This window comes from Branchiostoma lanceolatum, chromosome 11 (genome assembly GCF_035083965.1).
Source record: "Branchiostoma lanceolatum isolate klBraLanc5 chromosome 11, klBraLanc5.hap2, whole genome shotgun sequence".
NCBI lineage: Eukaryota > Metazoa > Chordata > Leptocardii > Amphioxiformes > Branchiostomatidae > Branchiostoma > Branchiostoma lanceolatum.
Genome location: NC_089732.1, coordinates 8,652,063 through 8,679,326, shown reverse-complemented (window position 1 = coordinate 8,679,326; position 27,264 = coordinate 8,652,063). Strand labels below are relative to the sequence as shown.

The following is a 27,264-nucleotide window of genomic DNA, read 5'->3' as shown; positions in this document are numbered from 1 at the left end:
GAGAACTCTAGGCCACTCAAGTAGTGTTCTCTAGTAGGAAAACTCCACTTTAGTTGAGGAGCCCAAAGCTCCTCACACACAGCCCCGAGTCGACTCGTGTGTAACACGTGATCGCACCATATATATTTTTCAAGTACGAACACCTGGTTTTTGTTCCTTGTACTGGTAAAAGTCATCGCCCAGGTGTTCATTGTTACTGTCACATAAATCTTTCAACACCTCTTTGAAGACGAGTAGTTTTTTGATGGTCGGTAACAGTTTGTGTACACGGTAAATACACCGGTTTGTTTACTTCTCTCTACTGCACAAAAGAAAACAAACACTTATTCAAATTCTTAAGACATGATATTGCTTAGTCATTCAAAAACATGTTGTCGTCATAGATGTCTTTCAATCATTGACTCGTACAAATTATAACTACATGGATACATTTATACATAACATTGTGTACACCACTGCCACAATATCAATGATTATCCAGTACATGGTTATGATTATTGTCATATCATATCATATCATAAAGCTTAAAGGGGAACGGAATCTGTACAGTGTTTAGACCTGTTGACCAAACATACTGGTTACCTTATGTAATTATTGTTTTCTACCATACCCATAGCACATTTGGGAGATTTTGAATCCAACATTTTCAGAACTTTCAGAAATGAACAACCATGGCTTATCTTTGATCTAGATGTACATTTGTGTTGTGTTTTTTGTTCATATATGAATATATCAGCACACGTCATGACAATCGTAAATGAACACATTGTATAATAATGCATATGATTAAGTGATTAAGTTTTTGTGCAATGTCTTCGGTAATTTTGCAGCTCACACTTGCACAGTAATCGCAATGCAAATGTACCTTGCAGCAATATTGAAAATCTCTGAATGTTGTACATGTATATGTGATGACAATGGATTAATTTGTAATCAGAAAACAGCAATCTTTGTTGCAAAAGCCATATGAAATGCGTTTACAGGATTTTGATATTTTTTATATCGGCATTTTGCAATTTTGCAGGGACAATTGATTTATGGTCTAATTCTTATACAGTATATGTATGTGCTACTCCTGAAAAATTTCAAATGACATGGCTTTATAAACTATTGAAAAACTCAAATACTTGATCATGAGTGTTGTCATGCTTTACGATATGTTATTTTCCCTAAGGTCGTCGAAATACAAGTATGAGGGTAAAGAAAGAAGGAAGGAAAAAGAAACTAAGAGAAAGGAAGAAATACGTTATTTTTTGCGCTTGTAAAAGCGGTCGTCTGAATTGAGAGAAACACTTATTCATGTGCATGGAGTCCTACGAGGGGGGTGTCTTGACTACTTTAAAAAATGCCGCTTTGGGCAACTTGGGACATTGCCCCCTTACAGTCTACTTGTCGACAAACTGCAGTGAAGTACATGTACATGGAGTGGTGGTTTGCCTCTTGATGAAACAGTCTTTCTTTCTTTCTCTCAGTCATCGGAACTTCTTACAAACACGTCATCACAGGTCTTACCGCGCATTGTTTCCTAAACGCGTTGGTGTGAGAGAAATGCGAGGAGAGAAGGAAGGACGTAAAGCTGTGAAGTGTTTGTACTTAGACAGGTGCTGATAGGTGCCGTTTGTACATATTTCGCCAGGGGTGTGATTCAAAAGTTGTAGCCGCTTTGTAGCTGAACATGGTTTGCGAAAAGAAAAAAACGTTGAGCAAAAAAAGTCTGGTTCTTTTGTGCATGTAAAATGAGGTTTGGGGATCTAAGCGAGAGCATCATGTTATGCTACTCTTGTCATCTGAAATATTGTTTTCTGTCTTTTTTACAGTCTTACACAAAGAAATGTGCATTTTCCGGTTAGGCCGTTCCCTCGCATGTGTCATCGCAGTCAATGCCGGGACTCGATTCTCTTTCGGTTTCTCCAGAAGCCCCCTCGTCATCCGAGGTGACGTCACTCGTTTTGTAGACCTCCAGAGGCGGAGCGTTCGGGTCGGCTGGGACGGCGTCGTCCTCCTCCTGCCTGTACATCCCGCAGTCGCTGTCCGTGATCTGGGGTATGGTGTATGCAGTGGACTTTCTATCCGCAGGGCGGCGCTCCTGCGTGGACGTCACAGGTGACCGTAGTGCTGGCGATGGGCACGTCTCGTATTCGTGCGCCGGTTCGTACAATTTGGGTGTAAGCATGTCGGGGTCGTTGTCTTCGCTACTCACAGTGTTGACTTTGCCTTCCTTTTCGTCTGCGTAAGTCTTGTTGGCCGTGAGGCTTCTTCTTAGAGACTCTTGCCAGATCATCTTCAGATGTCGACCTTTGCGTTTCCGCTTCTGAATGACGCACAGGGAAGGGATGCCGGTCAGTAAGCCCATCACTGCTGAAGCCAGTAATGCGATCAGGACACAGGACAAACTCTCTGACTTTTGGTCTGTGTCCTGTTCCTTGTTTGCGGCATGTGAAGTTGTAGCTGCAGGTCGCTGCGTGGTCGCAAGGACGCGCTTTGATGGGGACTGCTTGGACATTGTGAGGTAGGAGGCAGTCGTCGGTGGAGGCAGTGAAGATTTGGCCGTCGTTGCCGTTTGTTGGGACGAAGCGGCGGTCGGAATGGTTAAGTTTTTGTCTTCAGTTATTGCAACGCAATCAAGCGGCGTGATGGCACGGTGAGTTCGCACCTGCACAGTGGACACCGTCTTGCCCAGGTAGTCAGTCAGGGAATTGCCATCGTTTGTTTGCTCTCCGGAGTTAAGCGTGATACATCGTCGGCAGGGCCATCCCTTCTGGGACATAGAATGTTCCATCGTTGCCGTGACGTTAAACGTTGCCATGGATACAGACAAGGTCGTTTTCTGTCCAGGAGGCAGATCGCTTGGCAGGTTCACGCCCTTCTCGTTCCCGATCATCCACACGAGCTGAGGTTGTCGTTCCCAGTACAGGCGACAGGTGGCAGTGTATGTGTAGTGGAAGGTGACAGGGGGCGCTGATAGAAGCGATGTGGGGAAGGCGGACACCATCAGGCTGGTGGGCAGTGCTGCAAGTGGACATGGGAGCGTCACATTATGGCCCGAGCGGTTTTGGCTACGCCACAGGAACGGGTACACGCAGGTGGGCCGACTGCTGTTGTCTAAACCGAGCCCGCGAAGCCACCGGCTTGCACACGTGCACCGCAGGGGGTTGCGGCACAGATCCAATACTATCGCTAACCCAGTCAGCGATCCATCGGCTCCTGCAATGATCCGATTATCCGCCAGGGAGAGCTTCTCAATGCTCGTCATGTTGTGGAACCAGTAGGCGTGAACGTATGTCAGTTTGTTGCTGGACAGTTCGAGCGATCGCAGTGCCTGAAGCGCCTGGAAGCTCCCATGATCTATTTCCGTGATCCTATTGTTTTCTAGACTGAGGACTTCTAGGCGGGAGAGGCCACAGAACCAGTGTTTCTTGACTGCATCTAGTTCGTTACTCTCAAGGCTTAGAGATTCAAGGGACGTCAGGGATTCGAACGCGTGTGATGTGACGTACTTGATCCTGTTGGACCCGAGGTCAAGTGAGGTTAAAGACGTCAGACCACGGAAGGAAGCAGCCATGACGACATGGAGGTCGTTGCCATGGAGATCCAGAAGGGTCATGTGAAGGGAACCATCGAAAGCACGAGGCTCGATCGTGTGGATCTTGTTTTGTCTCAGAGACATCCATCTTGTTTCCGGGAGGGAGAAACTGCCCGGCTCCAGGACGGGTAAATTGTTGTTCAAAATCCCGAGAAACTCGAGATTTCGAAGTCTCGCGAGAGCTCCTGTACTCACGTCCGTGACGTTGGCCTCCAAGAACGACAGGCTGATCACATTTTGGAAGGGCTTGAGAACGTCATCCGAGAGGATTCGGAAGTTGTGACCTTTAACCACGACGAATCGCTCTTCCTCCAGACAGAGAGGGATGCTGGGATGCCCTCTGCTCGAAGACCTGACCGTGTGACACTCGGCGCACATCAGATTGGCTTCCAACGCATCTAAGTGTACGAATGGAGAATAAATGAGTATTGTAAAATGGGACAAACTTTCAATCAACATAGACCAATACTTCACATGTGATGTTAAGAAATAGAAATACGATTTGGTACGAATCATACTAGAGTTCCACCACCTCATGCTTTCGCCAAATGATTTTAACCTTTTCGACTGATGTAAATGAGTGTTTCTCATTAATCATGCAAATAAGGTCACATTTGCATAAATAATATCAGTTGATCATCTTCTCCGCCCAAATAGCAATGTGACAGTGTTATCTTAACAAAGTAGGCTATTTTAGCATTTTCTGATGCAAATTAGGCCCTCATTTGCATAAGTTATATTCAACCATGTTCACCTTCACATAACTTAACTTCTAAATGCCACAAGTATGAAATTCCAGTTATTTAACAACATGGAATTACAGCATTTGCTCATTAATCATGCAAATTATGTTTTCATTTGCTTAACTTTTATTTATCAATGTCCCTCTATTTCTCAGTTACATATGTTGTATTTTTTGCATTTTATCATTGAATGGAGTGTGGTTATAGAATTTCTTCATTGATCATGAAAATTAGATTCTAATATGCATGATTACCATTTCAGTATATCAAGCATCCCTTAAGCTATCCACATATAAACATAAGTTGTATACAGGTTTGGTTGTATATCCCTTTGTGTTTTGACAGCAGTAGGGTGCCTGGAACAGGCCTTCCAGAAGGGGAATATTTGCCCCAGTTTGGCAACTGACACGTGTTAGGTGCCCCATAGGTACGTATACCAATGAGTCTAACCTCTGTTGAAAATTAACTGTTTCGTCATCAATAGTCATGTGGCGCGTCTGACCCAAAAGAAGAAAAAAAATTGGTTCTACAGATTGGTTCTACCTCGCCCAAATTGGAAAATCTCGTGTAATTAGAAATTTAGGGTGCTCAACGCTCAAGTACCAGACTTGGCTTGAGTAACCTTGAGACCATGCTCAAGTCCTGCTTACTTACAAGTATGTAAATCCACGGAGTCGACTCCGAGTCTATTCCCGGTGAGTTATGCAATGCTCAGGTCAGAGGTCATATTGAAATCATTGAAAGCACTTGACGCAAATTTGGAAATGTGTTTCTTACTCTTTATGCCATGATATTTCGGCATCTATTTCTATGGTGCAAGACAATTGGTCATGATTCAAAGCGAGACAATGTTTCGGTCGTCACATCGCGGACGCAGCTGGGCGTTCCAAGTCACTTCGCGGCCCTGTGTGTAAACAGACCGCACTTGAGTCGGACTTTGGCTGAGTGTACTCCTAGTGTGCTTCATTGGGATTGCATGTCTGAACCCAGCCTATGTGTCACTGTCTTTTAGATATAAATACTATGATAGATATTTAGCATATGTCATATTCTAATATTGGTAACCTTTAATATGTATGAAGAGAGCACGGCAGTTTAATTAGCCCATTGATGTACTCCGTAATTTCATATCGTGTTATCAAATAAACCAGTTCATCTACTGTGGCCTCCGTCGGTCAGTATTGACCATGGTAAAAAATCCTAGGTTAAAGTTCAACCCTTCACTTGCCAAGGGTTATTTTAACATCTAGTCCCGATCTTTATAACCTGGTTAAATATGATAATGCTGTTATATGCTAACAAACGTACCTTTCAGCCCGTGTGGGCCCGTGAACACATGTTGGTGAAACTCCCACCACAGCTTGTAGAAACCTGCATTCTCCACCGCACAACTTTCGGAACGTCGCCGCCGGCAGCCCCGGAAACAAATATCCGCCTCTGCAGTCCACACGACCAGGGGGAACATCACCAGAAACAACATCCCGAGAGCGATCACGACAGCGGCGTGCGCCATTTCTAGCCACAAAGAACGTTCTGACGCATGGATGGTGGTTGAGTGAAAAAAATGAACTGAGGAAATTATTTTCAAGAAACATCTTTGTGTGCGGTGCGGGGGTGGCTTGATTAGTCTGGTGATGACGTCTGTTCCACATAGCAACCGTAGCTACCGGAGGAATATTGTTTATTCATATAAAGTTATGAAAAAGCACGTCTTGTGACGAACCATATTATTATATAACCCCTGTTATATTTTCACTTGCGTTTGAAATCAATCGAAAAGATAGCTATCTTAGATGATTTTCATGACTTAAGATATACTAGTTTATCAAATTTAAGTGTAGAACAACACTTTATCTGCAACTTAAATGTTTGCTTGATGTATATTTCTGCTGCTGCAAGTTACAATTATACAACTTCCACCCGGAGATTGGCCTAGACCTAGGCCTGGAGGCCACGTCAGACGTTTTTACAAGATTGTGTCCTACGTTGCCTAGCGACGATGTGTCAACAACGATCACAAGAAGCATATTGATTTTGATTATGCTAGTGCCTAGGTGGGCTGTCACACTTACATGCTTACTTATAAGTCTGTATTTGTACCGTATTCATTTTTTTGGTTGTTATTCGGCGAATTTAAAATGCATGCACAGATATAGTAGAGTTACTAAACAGCCTTAGAATATTTAATATCAGCCCATGTATGAAAATGCGTATAAGCAACTTATGTCCTATCAAATACGAACTGATACTGAACTCATACAGACTTGACATACGCACAAGTGTGGACCCCCTACGGCCCCTAGACATAGATCGGATTCGTGTAATTAATCCTTGACATCATAATTGGAATATAATGCAGATGTAAAAGTATGACTTAAAAAACAACAAAACACACACAAAAAATTCATTTTTATCTATGAAATTAGTTGAGTGCTCTGTCAAATCGTTCGGTCTCAGAGCGGTCGCAGCGAGGACGCCGCGCGAGTGGAATGGGGGTGTAAAGCCCCTGTCACACTTGTGCGTATATACAAGTCCGCATGAGTTGCGTCTTTTTGGTTTAGCTTAAGTTTGCACTCGAATAAGCGATTTCTTAGGTTTGATCACTAGGCTGCACAACGGTGGGTCAACGTAGAAGACAACTTTCCCCCCGCAAACCTTACTTAAGCCAAAAAATGTTAATATACGCAACTCATGCGCACTTGAATATACGCACAAGTGTGACAGGGCCCTTAGAGAGAAACGCGTCAGGTTAACCTACTCTCCAAGCAGAGGTTGGTGGAGAAGATTGTGACCTTTTTACCATATCAGCGTATGACCCGTTTTTTCTGCACAAAACTCTCTCTGGTGAAAAGTGCGGACAGAAAACGGGGCATATGATAAAAAGATCACAATCTACTCCACCAACCTCTGCTTGAAGAGTAGGTTAACATTATTGTAAAGACATACATTGGGTGTTGTGCGTCCTAGGCACATCTCTTAACGAATGAAGTACCTTGTAACTTCTTAACCCATTAACTAGAGCAGCACATTGCCGTCAATCTATCCAAAGAAGTGATCTGTTGTTTTCTTCTTCTTTTTGACGCGTGCGTGCGTGTGTGTTATCCATATAGGCAACTTTAGATGGCCTAATTACCGATCCTCGTTCCTGTATAGGGTATCGTGGGACCCATGAATTGATACCCCCTATCCTATGAAATGTAGCTAGCTCCTCACACAATACGGTAGAACCAATGGCAAGTGTTGCATGTCCACCATCGTTCGCACCCTAGTATAGATGTCACAAAACGGTAAAGATTAGAAACCACCTAAGACCCCATACCAGCTATTATCCACCTACGAAGACAACACTAACGGACTCATTACAAAAGCCTCTCTTAACCGACCCTCCGGTAGCACGTGTTCCGCTCCAGTTAGAGCCAGGGCTACACGTTTGTTCTTGCTACAAAAAGTCGTTTTTCTTACCATAGAAAAGGACATTGTGAAAGGAACAAAAGATGTTTTTTCTACCCATTCTCTGAGTGCGTTCTGGTGTTATAATGTGTACCTATTGATACGAAGTCATCCATATTTCGTCTCCATGGTGATGACATTGAACCTTTCATACGAGAATATAAGAAGAAATAACTGTAACAAACCGACAGCCGAGTTTCAAAAGCATTGCAGAAATCACTTCTTAATGGATTCTTTATTTTTACAGATATCGCAAGCTGCCAAGCCTAAGATCTGTGAGCTCAATGCTCTCCCATTTTTCACACCTAAAAATGTGTTTAGTAGGTGTGATCTGTTTTTAATTAGTTTCACACCTTCTGTTTAAGTCACACAATTATAATTTGTCGTTACACCTGTCAATGTGTGATACCATAGTGGGGGACAAGTACATATATAAGTGAGATAACTTATCCATTGAACTATTGAATAGCAGAATAATTCCTTTCCGTTTGGCCTACTAAGCTTTTCTAAAAGGTAAAAAGGTAACGGTAGTCCCAGATAATCTCCAGTGGCTTTGGTTACTCGTTGGCCGTTTTGATACTGCCTTGCCACCGATAGATCTGCTTGGAGATTAGTCCCAGAGCCCTTTTGGAGACCCTAGAGGCAGTGGGTTGTTATCCACTGTGTTTAGGGCAGGGTATTGGAAGGTGGAGCCCATCCCTCTCCTTCCATCGTCTTTTACCTCCCCAACCGAAGTCAGCCATTTTTACACGTGGAAAGTCGTGGAAAGTGCATTTCCCAAGCTAGTACAGAACCGGCACGTCTAGACAGAATTGAACACGTCAACTCTCAATCTCGTGCCCGCTAGCCTAGCCGCTTGACGACACCCAAGCTTTTCTAACTGCTATTAGTTCTCAGGAGAAATTTTAACCATAGTGTATTGGCACTGGTACCTGACCATGTCCAGACTATTGCACAGAACACGACAAATATAAAAGACAGTGACAAATCTCTTCTTTAATCTTCCCAGATTTGCTCTCAAGTCAGTAAGTAATCAGAAAAGTGGACGGACCTTGGCGTGAATAATTCATGAACCTACAAAATGTCAGTTTGATAATTGGCACATTTGCAATCAGTCCATTCAGTATTTTCAATCCCTGAGGAAAATCATATCTTTTGATCTTATATCATGTATTCATCATCCATATAAAGTCTATTTCCACATTACCTCAACTGGACGATGATGTCAAAGCTATCCAATGCACATGTTTGATAACTATTTATTCATTCATATTAGCAAGGTATCTCATTTCACTTATCAAGGTTCTCTTGAAGCATTTGAAAAAAGTAGAATTGCTGTTTTGCTACTCCAGTACAATTCCAAGTATATCCACACAATACAATTCCACAAGTGCTTATGTTCATTATTTTCTGTACTACGGAATTTAGATAGTTTTGTTATGCTAGATATGCTGTTATCTTACTTAGTATCACACACCATTGCATGTTGTCACTGGCTTAAGTAACACGACACAACAAAAGCCAATACAATAGTCAATAAGGTCTATAAGGCTATTTTGTATACAAAAAGGTTTGACTTTCCCTGTCTCATTTTATTACATTAATATTGGCCCATGTATACATGTATACAACAATTTTCAATGGGATTTAAAGACGTAACTTTCTAACTCCAGTCAGACTAGTTATAATGTATAAAACGGAGTGGATGTTTGAAAGAGATGTCGCAAATTTACCATAGCCATGGAAATGATTCTAAACCCTACACCTGTTTCTTAAGGGTTGTGGCCAATTTGTTCTTTACTCCACCGTTAGCCCTACCACCGACCCGGGGGTAGTGAAGGCAGTTCCCGCCGTAAAGACACTCACGAACGACCCCTCTCTCTGGTGTTGGTTCAGCAGCGGGCGTGGGGAGGGGGGCGGCGTTATGATGGTCGGAATAGGAAGAGACTTGGGTCTCCATCTTAAGTCTTTCTCATAAAGCTGAAATATTGTTCTTAACTGGTTGTTTTCAACGTCTCTGACTTCTTCCGGCGCCGCTTCTATAAGAGTCACTGAGGAGGACGAACTTGAAGGAATGCTGGCACTTGAGGCGATGGTACTTGAAGAAAACGGGCGGCCTTCCTTCGCGCTCCTTTTTCTTATTGTCGTGAGTAAGGGGCGCAGGTGTTGTTCTTGGAAGCTACAAGAGTTGTTATTGGTGTTGCTGCTAGTAAATCGCTGGTGTCTCAACTGGGGGAAACTTTGGGAAACCGCGGTAGTTTTTCTAGGTGAAGGTATGGACAGGCGTTCCGAGCGCACGATCGTCGTCGGCGACACGGACCGATCAGAGACGGAGAGAGACGATATCGAGCTTCGGGAAGAGTCGCTGTCGCTCGTGGATTGAGGCCCGAACTTCCCGGTCATGATCCGGCGGGTAGCGGCAGTCTTCTGTCGTAAGCACCTGGCGTGTATGCTGTGACTCTTCTTCGCCCACTCGGACGGATTTAAGAAATGTGCGTTGTCTCTTACTCTCGTGGACGCTCGGCCCTCCTGTAACAGAATCTGCGAGGCCTGGTAGTGTCCGTTTTTAGTCGCTAGAAGGAGTGCCGTGAAGCCCTCCTTATTCCTATGGTCGATGTCGACCCTGTACCGAGTCAAACTGTTCACCAAGAGTTTTACCAACTGGGGGTTACCGTTTATAGCAGCATAGTTCAACGGGGTGTTGCCCAGCTTGTCGGGACTGTTCGTAACCATGGCGTCCTCGTCGATTAAGAAGGCGACGATGCCGTATTTCCCGGCCTTACAGGCGTGGTGTAGGACATTCATTCCGTTAGAGTCTTCCACGTTCAAGTACGCTCCGGAACGGACCAGTATTCTGGCGATCCGGAGTCCGGATTCTTCCTTGTCGACGTAGCAGGTGAGCATGAGAGGAGTGAGTCCGTCCCGGCCGCGTTCTTCTAGGCTCACGCCGATGGACACGAGTAGTCTCACCTGGTGAACACGCCCGTCCAACACGGCCCGGTGTAAGATCCCCATGGCCCGCCGTGTGTTTCACTCCCGGCCCGCTACAGCCGCCGTACGTGTGTTTCCAAACAGCGACTCTTGACTTGTAGTGTTGACGCCAAAACGCACGTTGTTTGGGAGTTGAACCGAGTCCGTCCGGTTCTATCCACGGGTCACGCAGTAGTGAGTCGTATAGTAGTCTGATCGCCTACACGGCCGGCCCATGGAAAACAGCTCAATTACCGCACTACCATGAGACCCAATAGAACTGGTATTTTGTACCCACCGTAAGAGAGAGATCCAATCACCTGTTCTTTGTCTTGGCCTTGCGCCCTCGTCTTACTAAACAAACCTACACACATTGTGAGGCGTGGTGGCGGAAATCCAACGCGCACTGCCGTTGCTACGAATCACCAAGGACGCTCCCGACGGGGGTTCTCCCTAAACAAAATCACCTGTTATCGATCATTGTTTTCCTAACAAGTTATCATTTCGCACATCACAAATTTCCACAAAATATTCTTAGACTAGTTAACAACAATCTTTTAAAGAAAACATTCTCTTTAATCGCTAAATCCCTTGAAATGCAGACTTTCCAATTGACTTCTTTTAGAGACAATAATTGAAGCTTTGAAATGGGGTTATTTGCCAGACCTCCCATTCAAAGCTGCTTATGGCACAATTCCTGGCTCTATGGAAACCCTTATCAGCCAATTACGGCTTTCTTTACAGGTACTGAAGGGCTCCACAGACTCTTGACTTTTCCTTATAGGACTTACCCTGACCTGAAGTAGTTCAAACAAGTCCTTATGAAGACGGTAGCAAGACCGAAGTAAACATGCTCCTTATGCGGCCATTTTCACAACCTTTTCTCAGATTTCTCGTTCTGTATTAGAATCCCTGAGATATAAGCTTGATAGATGGTTCGATTCCCAGTTTACCTCCTGCATTAAGAATAAAATGTCATGAGGGAAGTGTGAAAACATTTTCTTTGTACGTATATTTGTTTCAGACGTTTCTCAAAATGTGCGCTATGCGAAACTGTTTATTTTCCAAATGTTCGTGAAGAATTGTGATAATGTCCTACGCTCGTTCGTGCACTTAAACACCGTGAAAAGTAGCGAATGAACATGGTTAAGTCAAGTATTTGTGCTAAGTTTTGTAAACACACCCTAGTATACGTACCGACAGTTATAGCATAAGAAGGAGACCCATGTACGCACCCTTATTAGCTGAATTATAGCCCAAAGCTGTTGATTATAAGTTCTCCCGCGAGGTACTCCTAATCATAGTGGTTAGGTTATTAGTTGTGGTATGTGTTTTCATTAAAAAGCTGAACTACCACTTCGCATATGTCCACTTGATTTAACATGGGTGCTAAATCAGAACTAGAACCATTTTCGTGATGACAACTTTCTTCGGAATTTTTACACTCTTATTGCGGACTTCGAGTTCTCTAACTAGTTATCACTAACGTTGTATTGATTCAAAGCATTCTAACGCTGGACCACTGGCATACTTCGGAAATGTCAAGGATACTGGATTGAAAGACACGTTCTATGTGAAAACTAATAGCTTTCTAACCGCCCAGAGTAAGCAAAACGCCCGCCCCAAAGCAAACATCCTGTCAAACCGCGTTCTAATTTCTAAACGTCCGTCAGGACCGGTCAACAGGTGTGCCTCGACTGTCGGCTAGCCTGGGACAATTGCAATTCAGACGGCCTGATTTGTGGGACCCCCTCTAGGGAAAAATTATGGCTAATTGGATCACTGCTCCGGGCTTATGTAAACAAAGACTTTTTTGTCAGAGAAAGACAGAGAGAGACATGTAGATAACGTTTGGGATGAGGAACATATTTCTGTGTAATCTGTAGACAGATCTTGATAGGTAAAACGTGATATTTTCTTGACTACTATCTCTTCTGTGACACACAAATCCTTTCTTGACAAGACCTACTGGGGACTTTGATGGATATATAGTTCTGAAGAATCTGAATGAATGGCATGAAGTTTCATATAAAGGATTATGTTGTGTCTTTGTCTGCCTTGTGTCACCAGCTAAGAACGACAAGATGGAAAAGGATGATAAGTAATGGTGTACTTTAAGGATTTGTCGTATTGATATTTGTAGATTGTCAATAGAGTCTAGTTTTCATGGCAGTCGCTGCCTTCGTGGCTTTTTGATATTCGTTATTTGTAAGCCTACAATACATACCGGTTAAGACTGAAGATGTGTCATTTTTTACTAGACTCCATGGAACTTATGATTACAGTTGAACAAATAACACAATCACTCAGTCAAGTTGAAGATAGCCCAAAGGTTCGGAACCTTCTTAGTCCTGTTGGCATGAACATGTGAAGCTTATTATGACCTTGCAAGACGCGTGTTTTGCACTTCAGCTACGTTCCTTGCTCAATTTACGGACTGTCCGAAAGTTTTGTTGCGTCCTGTGGCCAGTTACAAGTCTCCAGGTTACAGTCAAGTTGTTGTGCGCACAGTGCCGACCTTGTCGCGCCCTTGTCATTGAACCATGCACCACCGAACGGTAGCAACCAGGAAACAAGACGTAACCAGTAATAAAAGAACAAAATTAAAAATTCCTATCGGGAACTGCTGTAGAGACGAACAGGCTTGACTGTCTTCAGATTGATAATTTCGTTCCACCCTAAAACTGATTCGGAACAGTGATTCAACCCCCCCCCCCCTTTATACGTTGAGTTGATAAACTTTTCAGAGGTAAAAAGTACGTTTAAACAGCTTTAATTTCTACATTATTTACTGTATGGAACGAATAATACAAAGGCGCGTACACTGATGCCGTGTGTATACGTATTGTACTTTTTTTCGTGTGCAAACTTTACGAGACACACAAAGATATTGACATGTTGCAACTTGAATGATGACATCTTTAAACACCGTAGTCACCAATCACTCATTGTAAGACATCCAACTTATGTTGTGGGGCACACAGAACGTTACCAGGTGAGACACTGGTGCTGACTGGATACAGGCCCGAGGGCTGCTGTAAACATGCTGCGTTGCCTTGACGACAGGGCCTGATCTCCAAGCAGATGTTAGTTTACGAGGCTGGTGACATTTCTTTACTTCGTCGCAGTTTTTTTTTTTTGGCACACAACTAACATAGCACTCACAAAAAGGTGGTTGAGCATCGCCACGATATGATCCCAGGTTTGAAACTACTTAATATAACATGCCTTTATCTGCATGTAAAAGTCATTGTTACTGAGCAGTTGTTTCCTTAACCGCCATTAGACTGAAACATTGCATGTTGGGCTCCCTTGGAAATCGGTCACACGACTGAAGGGAAACCCAATATAATTGTCTCCAAGATGAATAAATAGATAATCGAATGAATAAAAGAATAGGACAGTTTCTGCAAGGATTTAACTCTAGTGAGTAAATGTGATCTCCCAATTTTAACAAACCGATCTATCTTGCAAGTTTTAAAGTCTTTTTCGTACCGTGGGACGTTCTTTGAGGCATTTTGTGCCCTTATTGAAGAAAAGCGGCACAGCCGGGGAGACTTTGACACATACGGGCCCGGAGTCATGTAGCCTGTGGTGACGACTCGCAGGTCCCAAACTCTGTCGGAATGTGACGTCCTGTTGAAAGGTCCTAAAGAGCGGTTTTGTTGAAGGGAAATCGATCATTTCTGTGTGACTGGTACCGAACAGTGTCAGGCCCAGGTCAGACTTACTACATGCGTGAGGAACAAAGGGGAAGGTGCCTTGGGGTGAGTAAGAATGACAGTCTGGGCATGCACGTCGACTAGTGATTGGTTGACAGGTTAATTGCTTGATTTATTGCTTTGACCCTATGGTTCCCCCTGATGTCAACATAGCTAAACTGGATGACACTAAAGGGACATCGATGACTATGAAACAGTGAAAATTACGAATATATACGAAAAGGAAAATCCATGCAATCAAACAGGGTACTAAACCATTTACTAGTACATGCAGATATACTTTGTTTTCGTTTTGATTACACACCCCTTTAGGCATATCTGTTACTTTTCGAGAAAGTGAGTTAATCAACAAATGTCCAGCTGTGGTCTCAACAGACTATTGCTCTCTTCAGGTTGGGACATCCCAAGGGATGTGTGAGTGACATAATACACAAAAATTATTTAATATCATGTCATACACATCGTCTATAATATGAATTCAAAACTTTGTTCCAACACTAAAAAGACTATTTGCGTTGGAACAATCTTTTAACTCTATGTTATCTATCAACACAGATGAACTTTGTCAATGATGAGTGGAATTGAAAGAGAAAATCCCGCGGTATAAAAAGCATCGTGCCCGCAAAACAGGACGGAATGTTTATAAAGACGATATCCTTAGCCTGTTTCAGAATATTTCGCACGTACTTCGTTGTACTTTGCTACATTTGGTACATGTTGCTACTCAGTTACACCCTGTCAACCCCGACCCACCGTGTAACTTACTACACGGTTCAAAAGCCCCGCTTTGCGGAATATTTAAGTACTGCATAGCAGAATCCAACGGAAGACCGTGACAAACTGCGACAGATCATCACTACATACCTCGGTATCGTTACGTGGTGTTTTGTGGTTTAAAGTCTACTTCTGGGTAGTAGACAATACAAAGCAAGCGTACCTTGTTCGTCGTTGTAGATAGATCCACGTTCATCAACGTGGCGAGTGACCTGCCCTGTCTTCGAACCGATGGCATTTCGCTCCACCATCTTGGATACTGAAATTTTGACGCGGTCGGCACGGTTGAAGAGGCCACTACGGCTGACTGAGGTATTGTAATCGAACCTCGTCGTAAAATTCTTAACTATATATAATCATATAAACCAAAGACACTGCATCAAGCCATCTTTTACACAGAAACGTAGGTATAAAAAGGAGATTTCGGATGTAAGAAAGCCCGTTGCGTTTTAGATTGATAGGCGGTCATATTTTAGTGTGTGGTTATTACAGAGTAATCAGGGCCTAAAGATGACCTTTTTGCGTGACACAGGAAGAGACAAGTAAAAGTTGAAACTCATTCCCTGATTAGATTTGATAATCATACAGCACAGTATAGCCGATTGTCGATCTAAAACACGACAGACTTTCCTGTAATCGATAACTCTCTTCTTAGCACATAAAATAACACTCAATGCAGTGTCTTAAGGATGTGTGATTATCAAAGTCAGTTTGGGTCACCGTAAATGCAGTTTTAGACGACAAGCAACTTCGCTAAGAGTTTTGGCTGCAGTACTTCAGTGAGCCGTAAAGTGTCTCTTTTGAACCGTGCAGGTTGCACGATTTGGGGCCGCGCCGATCTGACTTTTTCTCAGAAAGCAAAATGGAAAGGGGCTAGCGCTTCTCCAAACATCATTCTCAGGACAATTCGCTGTTTCCGATGGCAAGAGGTGTCTTATCAATGATGTATAGATTCAGCTGACATATTCTCTTGAAATGTCATTTTTGATTTTGATAACAACAACTATTGGGTGAAAACTTCTACATTGCTATTTTGGGGCATTTTTCGCATGCCGCCCAAGGGATAAGACGAATGAATTTTCCCTTGACAATTACTGACACGACAAGAAAGGTCAACATTTTGTCTGTGTAATAAATAATAGTGACAAGAATCTTGAGGATATCTTTATGACTTGAGGATACGGTTACCGGTGAAATGAGTGTGAAAACAGGCTTCAACAGTGAATACGAAGGAGAAAAAGTTTTGCAACTTCGTCGGGACGTTTGCATTTGGTATATATTTGGCTGTATTTTTCCATCTCCATTTGTCTTCTGTGGCCTTATCAACACGTTAATTCTTCATCATCTTTGATAACGGAGTACAATCAGACCTGGGTACATTTATGCATATATGACTTGAGTCACTAGAGGACGCTTTTGATCCATCAAGCGATCCACTTCCAAAGCATCCAAGGGTAATGATCCTTATACATTATTATCACTCACAAGCTTTACCTTTATTTTTGTAATTATCATAGTACTGAAAGTATGATTTAAAAATACAAATTAATATTTATGCCATGCATATTAACATAGAATGCTTCTTATCCTAATTTTACTATTTTGTTGTTGTTTTGATGTTATGTGTGACCCCAATAACCTTTGACCCAGCATATGTCAACAAGAGGAAGAGGGAGTTTTAAAACTATTTGCAGGTAATTTTGGCCACAGATTTGTTATTATCCCCATAATCGTCATATATCAGCACTTTCCTAAGTCTTTGAAAAACATAACAGCTGTATCAAACGTAGTTTGGGTAGTCAATGCCCCACAGTCGTGAGATATTGAGGTTGCTTTGGGCGGTGGGAGGGGGGCGCCGGCGGCCCTGCCGGCATGGTTTCAAGAAACTCTGGTCTTGGCAGAAAGTCGTGGCAAAAACAAGCATCAAGATAGAGGGAGAGGGGGAGAGACAGAGAAAGAGAGATAGGGTAATAGTGAGAAGGCACAGGGGGACCCGAATAATCGATCAAAGGGGGAAGAGAGAGGCAGATAAAAAGAGCAAGAAAGCCCAACCGTTATGACGGTGAAAATTATGTCTAGAAATCACACCTTACGGTTATACTGGTTTCTGTGGGGTTTTCATGAGAATATGGAATTAAAAAAAAGCCAAGAAACACAGTGCTTAAAGAATACTGTAACCATGTCAGACAGCTCAGATGAGGAGTGTCCAGATCTGTGTAATGATGTTAAGGAGGAACCAGACAGAGACTGCCTTACCCTGATTTGTTTGTTGTTTGTTTGTTTGTTGTTATTATGTTATTATTGTTGAGCTGACTGCTCTCCTTTTGCAGCCAGGGGCTGAATTGCTTGGAGCTTACAATTAGCAGGGCTAGATCACAAGAGTGACATGACATGAAGATATGACAATTGCCCCATGTGTGGCCATTGATAGGACTGTAGGTTTTGAACCACTCACACCAGGAAGGACCCCTACTCTTTTCAATAAGTGCAGTGGGTTCTTTAACATGCTCGAGATGTGGCTCGCCTCAAATACGGGACCTCCATTTAATGTCCTATCAGAGGGACATCCCTAACCAAAGCTAGGTACTCATGAACACCAGAGTGAAGTGGGGAAAGTCGTGTAAAGTGCATTTCCCAAAGGCAGAACATCAGTGGTTTCGAACTTGGGACCTCTCAGTTCTGGCTGGGCGAAACATCCTACCAATTGCGCCACACGATGCCACTTTTTGTTGTTGTTTTTTTTGTTATGCAGTTCATCACCATGTCAGACAGCTCAGATGAGGAGTGCCCAGACCTGGTGCCCAGTCTGTGTAACGATGTTAGAGAGGGACCAGAGAAAGATCGCCCCACTCTAGCAGAGGCACCTACAGAAACCACCAAAATCCCTGTAACGATCATCACTGGATACCTCGGTATGTGGAGTGGGGTGGTATGAAGTTGTCTTCTGTTTAAGATAAGAAACAGGTTTGAATTCCCACCTAGATCTAAAGTCTACTTTTTTATGCTACTACTAGGTACTATTACTGTTAATTAGAACTTTGGAATTATTGCATCAGTGATTCTAGAGGTAAGTATCTAAATTGGCATGGCCAGATAGATCTACTATGAAAACATGTATGATAATCATTATAGGTAACAGAAGTTGCATGTAATTTTCATGACAGAGTTTGACAACTCAAAGCAAAGCTGAATTCCAGAGTTCCAGGGTTCCAGGGTTCCTGAGTGGTTTAGCTACTACTGTACTAGTATTTTGTAGTGTCTTTCCCCGTTTGTAAGATGACACCATTTTATGAAGAGTTTAGATCTAAGGATTCCTTCTATTACAGGAGACAGCCCATAAATATGTTTTTGAAAAAATAATCTCATAGTCTTTGAGTTGGAAAGCAAAAATGTTTTAAGACAGGGAAAAAGTTCTGCAAGTACCCTATAGTGTCCTAATCCATTTCATGTAAAGCCCTATTAATTCTGAAAGCAGAAGTGTGCACACTGAACAATAGCTAATAAATTTGTAGTGCTGTTTGTAAGTCATTTATCAATTGGTCTTAATGTGATCCTGGTGTCACTAATCTGAAAAAGAATGAAAGTAATCCATAAACCTTTTGTTGAAAAGATTATACCATCATAATTTATAAGTTGGACAGCAAAAAGAGTATTTGAAGACAGAGAAAAAGTTCCTTGTTTGAATATCGTAATTCCATAAACTGGCTGCTAAAACCACAGTAAATTTGTAAGTCCGAGTACAGGTAATCTCAGTCCTAATGGTTCCTATTGTCTGAGTGTGGCTTACGGCTTCCTGTGGTGCAGGTAGATATCCCAACATTGTCACTAAACCTTCTCACGTGCTGCCAACTCCACTGAACCATGGAAGAACACAGCTCGCTCATACGTCATAGTTAACGTCAAACAATAACACAGTCATTTCCACCCTCCCGTCAGAAACACTGGTGTCCCATTCCCTCCTGCGCCGATGAAGATTTATCCCGGATTATAAAAGCATGTTCCTCTTAGATAAAACTGACACGACAGGTTCATCAATCACGCGCAAATCTCCCTTTGTGTTTGTCGACTTTTGCTCGGGAAATATTGTTCCCGCTGAATCAATATTTTCATAACAATGGGGGACCGTTGTCGCGCGGCGACGCATGTTCGTCACTAACGTACCGTAGAACGTTGCATCTCGTTACCGTCACAAAGCCCAACGGTAAAATCTGTGACCGTTGTTTTAGCAGCAATGACCCGATCGTCGGACTCGTGGCACCGAGAAGTGACCTGGGACTAGAGTGATTTGTTGTCGTTCAGTCTGCCATTGTTGCATTGTTGTGTCCTTAATATCAGACATCCAAGTCTGTTTGGAAAAACATTTGACATCAGATAATGTTGAATTAACAATGTCACAAAGATGGTTACATCCACAGGCAACATTTCCCATTAATAACTAGTCTGGACACTTCTAATGAAGAAGGCTTTTGGACTCGACAAGGAGCCGGAATGTAGAAAATTTCATCAAGTCATTTTCCATTTATTTGATGGCACCATATGCATGTTGCATTGGGTGTACAGTGCAGGTTTACAATGTTATACTATATGCTCATTCTCATTTAAATGTACACATTTTGTAACTTCCGTTACCAATTGAAGTAAGACGTTCCTGACATAAGGATATGCCACATATAAGGTGTCAAACTGTCATTTTTATGACGACTTAAAACTTTTCTAGCTTTTAAAAACGGCAGTTTGACACCTTACATGTGGCATATCTTGATGTCAGGAACGTCTTACTTCTAACGGCAACGGAAGTTACTAAATTACAGTCACATGAGAACGAGCGTATAGCATCTTTCATTTTATGGGTATTTTTATTTTTGTTCAAGCACTATTTGAAAAGTTGTTAAAGATTGGAAAGCCAGAGACGGGAATATTCCAAATTTTCATATGCTTTTCAGCTTGTACTTTGAAGTTAGCTGTAGAATTTAGGATTTGCTGGCATCCAACTTTCTTTCATGTTGTGCACCCCCAATTTTTTTTGTGCACCTAAATTTTCAAATTAGGTGCAGCAGTGCACCTATTCCCTAAACTGAATTTCAAGCCCTGGTTATTGTAATGAAGTCACAAAATCGTACACCGCTTTTCATGTCTGTTGCCTAATGATGTGTCCATTCACCATAAGGCGACATCATACGTCGTCTCCCATTTGCGGCGTGCCCTTGACAAAGTACGGTGTCAACCAAGGTCGTGGAGTTCAGCCGCCGGCGACCTCTCAGCCATGGTCGGTGCTCGATGTTTGCTTGACTGGTGGCCGCTATTGTCGGGACTAATGTGAGCTGTCGTCTCTAATCATAACGCGGATTTGTTACCATGACTAACATTGTCACAAGGTACAATGAGGACGACCACATGTAACTAACACATCGATCAGTCTGTCTGTCTGGGAAAGACTTGTTCTCCAAAAACTACAACTACATGTAGTACAAGGCATTGACTGTTCATAACCAGGCCTTGAAATGTGGTAAATGTTTGAATATTCAGTCACCAGGTATAGAACATACACACACACGCACCCTCACTGGTAGATGTCGTAGAATGCCAAAATCAATTCCAAAGTTGAAGAAGATGTGAAGAAATGTGAAGTTTAATCTATCATTCGCTATAAGTTACTCTGTGTAGTCATTTGTTCAACCTTCCTGACCCCATAGATTTCATAATAAAGGCATTTTTTTGCCAAACCTTTCTTTTTTATTCACATGCTCGCGTCAGTTTTGGGGTAAACTTCCCAGTAGATGTCATCCATATAATCAAATCTGATGACCACAAATCAATATTTCCTTTACTTCACCTGTTACTGTTAGGATGGCTCATGTAGATGGCATTGATATGCCATTGATATATATTCCCAACCATAGGGGGAATTGGAATCCGGAAGGACACACAGGAAAGACTGATCATGAGGCTCACATGTCCATCTTGACCATCTAAACATGACCACAAATCAATATTTCCTTTCCTTCACCTGCCTGGATGGCTCATGTAGATACCAGTAGTGAAATTCCACAACCATAGGTAGAAGGTACGCCGCAAAAAGGAGGGTTCTCATGGCCATCTAAAATTCTATTCATTCTGATACCAGATCAATATAATTGGTTCATGCAGATGCCAATAATATACGATAATCTCAGTGATTCATGATCAACAACCATAGGTAGAAGGGCAAACTGCACCCTTATGCAGAACATGCAGGATTCACATATCCATCTTGACCACCTGAACATGACCATCAAAAATTCAAAGAGTCCAGACTTGGTCTTGTTACAATGTTAGGTTGGTTCATGTAGATGGCAATAAAGCAATTTTACAGCCGTAGGTAGTAAGGATTGACAGAGAAATTGATTCTTGAAATAGGCACAATTTTGAATGGTCAAATGGTAGGGACATACACACATGTACTGTGTGCACCACCCCCTTCACACACACACACACTTGTTACATTTGTTTGTGAAGATTATTTACTACATAATTGTTAGCCATGGGTAGATGGGGACATTGGGGTTCACATGGTGGCCATCAGAAAGTCTGCCCTTCCCAAGGATCTAACATTGCGTTACCCCCCAGGAGAGGAGTCCCATTTGTCCATGTAGATGACTACATAGCGATGATATAATCCCCCCCCCCATAGGTAGAAGGGCACCCGGCCCCCCCTGGTGTGTGCAGCGTTCACATGTCCGTACATCGCTGCCCCCTGCACATACATGTCCCTCCCACCCCCCACAGCGGGCTCCCTGCGTGCAAAGGGTAATCCCGGGCTGACATGTGTACTTTGTCACCATGGCAACCCACGCCCCCCGCCCGTCTGGCTCTGCAGGGGGTCCGCTGGTGTTGCGTACTCCTCTATAAATGTTTCTTCTGGAACACCCAAACTATTTGAAATATTTGCTGCCATACTCCCCTTAAAAACGATATACATTTTAGTATGTCCACTTTACGTGTTGGTAGAAATAGAGTAATCCAGTCAAGTAGGACTTTGTGGGAGTTTTACAGGTAAGGATGAAATGTAGCGACAACTGTAAAGGAAACAAGCAATGTGACACAGATTCCTGCACTATGCCGCGTTTGTACAGTTGTCATTTTCTAAAATAACCTGCCGCCGCCATCCCGCATACCTCGGCCACCCCCACGGCCAAGAATATGGACATAAGGACAAGTGGCTCCTCTGCGGACAGGGTAGGTAATAACCGTGATCATGCGGGCAGCTGTAGTCCAGGGGTTAGGGGGGGTGAAACGACACTTGTGACTGAGTACACAGCCCATTTGTGAAGTGACCGTTGCTACAGGTGCATCGGACAAGTTACAGTCGTACCCTCCGCACTCCATAGCCACTCCCTCACCCCTGTAAATCACTCATAAGTGGGCGAAGTTATACGTGACACATCAAACGAATAGCTGAGATGCCTCCAGGAGAAATTAGCCCGTCGTCTTTCCACTGCCATAACTGGGATTGTTCTCATGGGGGGAGGCCTTTGATGCCGTATCGTTTATCGTCAATATTTTCTTATTGTATTGCTTTCCCCGTATCAATTTTCATCCCAGCTTCTCTTTTGTCTTAATCCGATACGCGGGGACAGCACAGAGAGCACCCAGTCGCACACTCACGCCATATTTCGGGAATGCGCTTCTGTTATTTCAATCGAAGTATGTCAGAAATAGTAGAAATATCTGCCCACCAGACCTTGGTCAAATGTTGACACAAGGCTCTTGTAAATCTCGGGTGTCATATCTGCGCCGTAATAACGGGTCATTCAACCCCGCTGTCAGAACCTCTGCATATCGCAGCACAAAACCAATTTTTCCAGCTGTTTTCCCGCCCTAGATTTGGCAACGGGAAGGCGTCTTTTGGCCGTCGCAGTTTTACCCCTGCTGTGAGGCCCATATCCATCCAGGAGACGGGCAGATATTGTAAATGGTTTGTGTAACACCAGTAAACATCATCCATCAAAAACATACTGTATGTCATCTTTGGTGGGAACCATCCTGTCTTCCTGTTCTCCTTCCTTCCTTCCCTCCATCTTCCTTCCTTCCCTCCATCCTTCCTTCCTTCCTCCATCCTTCTTTCTATCCTCACAGCCTCCCTGCCTCCTTTCTTTCCTTGTAAACTTTTTTCTTTTGATTCTTTCTTTCTTTGCTGTTTGCCTTTTTACTTCTCCTTTTAATTTTTTTGTTTCTTTGTTTTGTCTGTTTTTGTGCCCAGTGGTATTTTCTGTGTTTGAGTATCATACTTCAGAACTGACAGAATTCGAAGTAGACACAAATTGCACCAAAACGACCCTCTTAAAAGACAGTAGATCATTTCATGACATCACAGGATAGAGATGAGCATTGTATGAGTAGGATTCATATTTTTATAGAAAGATGATTTATCAATTGAAAAATACATAGCAAAGCAAAAGAGAAAACTGTTTTTGTCATTTCTGCTCACTTTGTATCTTACTGACAAGACAAGCAGATGTTTGTGGGTTTGAACTTTCCCAGAAAGGCGAAAGCCTAATCTGAGGATAACTAACTCCAAATCCCCTCCTGTCAGATCTAAATAATCGGTTAGGCCCGTGACGATTTCTTTCCTGTCTGTATGGCCGTAGATGGTGTAGTGTCCTAAAGAGTCTGTAAAAATTTCCTGGTAAGGTCCTTGCAAAGCAGCTGTGTATGTGGTGGTAATTTGTTTGCATTTGTCACACGATCAGCTGTTGTTACAAGGAGCGTCAGTTTATGGTTGATTTAATACCCATCACTTTAAATTTGGGAACTCAGTTTCTAAAATTTCAAGGACACCATGTTTTTCAAATGTCAAGGGCATTGTGCCCTACATTGCACTTTATCAATGGCATGTTTTACATATCCTTTTAAAAAAGATGCACAATTCCTCGCTTTTTTAGCATAGAAAAGAATGATATTTGACTCCAAATTTGGAGGATCTTTTTAACTTTGATTCGGAGTTGAGATATAGATTAGTTTGCAAATCAGAATAAATCCTGACTGCAGTATACATGTATGCACAACTATAAGGCAACATGTTAGCAACTTTGGAATAGACTGTTAGGCCGAGTGTGTGTGGTGTAGACTCTGTCTGCCACTCGCCACATCTGGTTAAAATGCGGCCAGCGGCCCAGTTCGCGCCCCGGTCTGGACACGACTGGAAAAGAGTTGCAGTCCTTCAGAGGGGGACCTAAAGCTGGCGGCCCTGTGTATGAGTGAGCTTTAGGCGTTGAGCCTCACGCATCAAACCTATGTACGTTAAAGAACCCAACACACTTATCAAGAAGAGTAGGGGTGAGGCGAGGGTGACTGGTGTACATGTATGTGCTTGGCCAAAACACAAGCCATAGTAAAGCTGCATTGCACTACCACTAGCTACTTGAAAAAGCATCTTGCTTCACCGCAATTGAGGATGACTGCTTTACCTTTTTGTAAAAGCCTGTTTTATAACCTACAGATGAGCAATATTCTAATGTTATTTTCCTGAAGCCCAGTAAAAGTTTTGGCCCATCTTGATGAATTTGTAATGCGTTACTCCTTTGTCATTTCTGTGAAGTTTGGGGATTCCCAAAAGATAAATTACGCCCATTTTCAGCAGTCCTCATCAGCAAAACCCTGTCACACAATCGTCCATCTTGATTTTATGTCCGAGCGAAATTTGCAAGCCATACGATTTATCCAGGACAGGACGTTCTATCACAGATCAGGACATTTAGGACAGTCCTGCTGTCATTGTTGGGCTTTTCCCCATATTTTCTCCAATTTAGGGAGAGAATATGGCCAAAGCCGAGAGGGCAAAAGCAATCAGACCTTTGGTGAAAGAAAAAGATGGTCATTCCCAGCTTGGACAGAGAGCCACCTGTGAGTGGAAAGGTTGGCCATTAATAACAGTGTGTTCTTTGTGGTAGCAGTGACTGGTGCAAATAGGGTCCTTTCATGTGCCACCATGTCATTTCACAAACGCTGCAGATTCTCCCAATGGACCGGAAACAAGCCCATCACTTTTTCCACCAAAGAGAAGCTAATTTTTTTGTTAGTGATGTAAAAGATGGACATAAAAAGGCTGACTCGACAAATCCTTTTAGAAAATGTTGTTGTGCAGTTTTACGCCGAATGGAAATACATTTTGGTACGTAGTTATGTCTTTGAAAAGGAGTTGGAAAGATCAGTTTATGTCAGCTAGGAGGATATCTTTTGTTGGTAATATCATATGAAAGATGGACATAAAAAGGCTGACTCGAAGAATCCTTTTAGAAAATGTTGTTGTGCAGTTTTACGCCAAATGGAATACATTTTGGTATGTAGTTATGTCTATGATGATAAGGAGTTGGTAATATCAGTTTATGTCAGCTAGGAAGTATAGCTGTTACAAGTTGCAGTCTCTTTGTGTCCTGGTATTGTAACTAACAAACTAAACCTTTTTTTGCAAACAACTCAAATAAGTAGTCCTTATCCTCAACTCTGAATATATATATATGATCATAACAAATGAAATTCCATCAAAAAGGATAATGAATACGGTATAAGATATGATCAAGTTCAACCAAAATCAAGTTTCCAAGTTTAAATATATACCAATATATGATAGATACTCTCTTGTTAGTTTGCTTCAGAAGCAGGATATGTTCACCATTAGATTTTCTCAGAGTCCTAACAGAAACATCATGAAAATTCCAGATGTAAAATTAGACAGTGCTATAAGATTATGGACCATCCATGATGCGTTTTATTGCAAAGAATCCCACCTATGGACCACCAGCGCTGCTGAATGTGCTGCTATCTTTACTGAGAGATGAACAGGTGTAGATGGTATGGGTCATAAAAATTCACGTCTGACATGGCCGCCAATCAATGTGGTAACTACGGAGCACATTTCACCACCATTGTGAATACACTGTTAACTAGACAGTACTTGGCAAGTGCAAACCTTCCATCATTGTTCGTTATGTTCAATATTGGAAAGAATCAATAGTTTGAAGCAACCTCCTTGTTTAAAGCAAGACAGGCAGGCCTATTGCACATTATCTAACAAACCTGGGAACCACCACTAAGGGCTCAACCAACAGCCACTTCTAGATCCAAACATCTTTTGTTTGATAGAGAGGAAAGTTTTGAGGTGAAGTCATCAAGCTATTCTTCATGTACAGCATACTTTGTACAGTTACGTTAGCACTCAGTTTTACTCAAGCATGTTTCAAAGCTAGAACTGGTATTGCAAGTAAGGTGGCGCTTTTGGACTTCCTGGAGTCTTGAGTACAAAAGTTGACTGATCAAGTTGTCAGAAGTTCTATATATGCATGGATGTACTCTAAAGTCTCCCAGTTTCCCAAGATGTAGATACACCGCAGAATGTGCTTCAATGTACAAAATTTACAATTCATTTACTTTTCCAAATGGGTGTGAACGTATCTTTCTCAATACAAGATGTCATACAGTACAGTACATGAATAGTCCCAGAGTTTGGGAGATAGCAAGGAACAATATTGAGGGAAAGTACTGTTTCTGATTGTTCCCACCAGATGTCTTAAGATTAGAATTGTCACTCATTGTGAGAAGGTGTCAATATTATTACAAGAAGCTGCTGGTGGGACTTGAAGAAAACAAACATCTAAGATACAAGAAGCCTCCACAAGAACATCTCAGTCCCTCTGCACCTGGGTCTGAGACAAAGGCAGGAATGTGCGGTGTGTGTGTAGGCCTTCCTCAAGTCACAGGAAGCCCGGGGAAGGAATGGACGCGGCTCAATCGCGACCAAGAGGTTGTGACGAGGCTGTCGTTGTCTTGTAGAAGGCGTGTGAAGGGTATAAACATGCATATCGCCTTTTAGAGCAGTTGTGCAAACACCATGGCCTTTGTGTTGGCATTGGTGAAAATGTAAGTAAATTGTACAGTAACTACGTACTAGCACACCTGCACAGAGGGACAAGACAAATGTACCTTAGGTTACATTCTTACATGACAGCTTGTTATTTTAGGTATTTCCATATCAACACCTTGTGAT

General features: G+C 42.6%; 3 protein-coding genes across 4 annotated transcripts in view; 1 reads left to right on the top strand and 2 right to left on the bottom strand.

Annotated features, from left to right (window-relative positions):
- Positions 1 to 153: 153 nt before the first annotated feature.
- LOC136444874 (uncharacterized) lies at positions 154 to 5,932 on the bottom strand. The gene is made up of 2 exons (XM_066442630.1): positions 5,635 to 5,932; positions 154 to 3,981 (listed from the first exon to the last, which is right to left on the bottom strand). The coding sequence occupies exons 1-2, from the start codon at positions 5,837 to 5,839 to the stop codon at positions 1,847 to 1,849; spliced, it is 2,340 nt and encodes a 779-aa protein (XP_066298727.1). The 5' UTR covers positions 5,840 to 5,932; the 3' UTR covers positions 154 to 1,846.
- A 2,818-nt stretch (positions 5,933 to 8,750) lies between these two features.
- On the bottom strand, positions 8,751 to 11,208 carry LOC136445397 (serine/threonine-protein phosphatase 6 regulatory ankyrin repeat subunit B-like). The gene has a single exon (XM_066443381.1). The coding sequence runs from the start codon at positions 10,789 to 10,791 to the stop codon at positions 9,574 to 9,576; it is 1,218 nt and encodes a 405-aa protein (XP_066299478.1). The 5' UTR covers positions 10,792 to 11,208; the 3' UTR covers positions 8,751 to 9,573.
- Positions 11,209 to 15,286: 4,078 nt separating this feature from the next.
- The window catches only part of LOC136445399 (zinc-regulated GTPase metalloprotein activator 1-like), a 59,842-nt gene continuing 47,864 nt past the window's right edge, over positions 15,287 to 27,264 (top strand). The window contains exons 1-2 of one of the 2 annotated variants that reach the window (XM_066443384.1): positions 15,287 to 15,336; positions 17,995 to 18,154. In XM_066443384.1, the coding sequence (XP_066299481.1) occupies positions 18,004 to 18,154 (151 nt within the window). In that variant the 5' untranslated portion in view covers positions 15,287 to 15,336; positions 17,995 to 18,003. Of the gene's footprint in view, positions 15,337 to 16,840; positions 16,937 to 17,994; positions 18,155 to 27,264 lie in introns of those variants that run through there. The other variant, XM_066443383.1, reaches the window with a different exon arrangement.

Coding starts and splice junctions, on each gene's coding strand:
- LOC136444874 (XM_066442630.1), bottom strand. CDS start 5,839: ATGGCGCACGCCGCTGTCGTGATCGCTCTCGGGATGTTGTTTCTGGTG. Junction 3,982..5,634: donor GGGCCCACACGGGCTGAAAG/GTACGTTTGTTA, acceptor TCGTACACTTAG/ATGCGTTGGAAGCCAATCTG.
- LOC136445397 (XM_066443381.1), bottom strand. CDS start 10,791: ATGGGGATCTTACACCGGGCCGTGTTGGACGGGCGTGTTCACCAGGTG.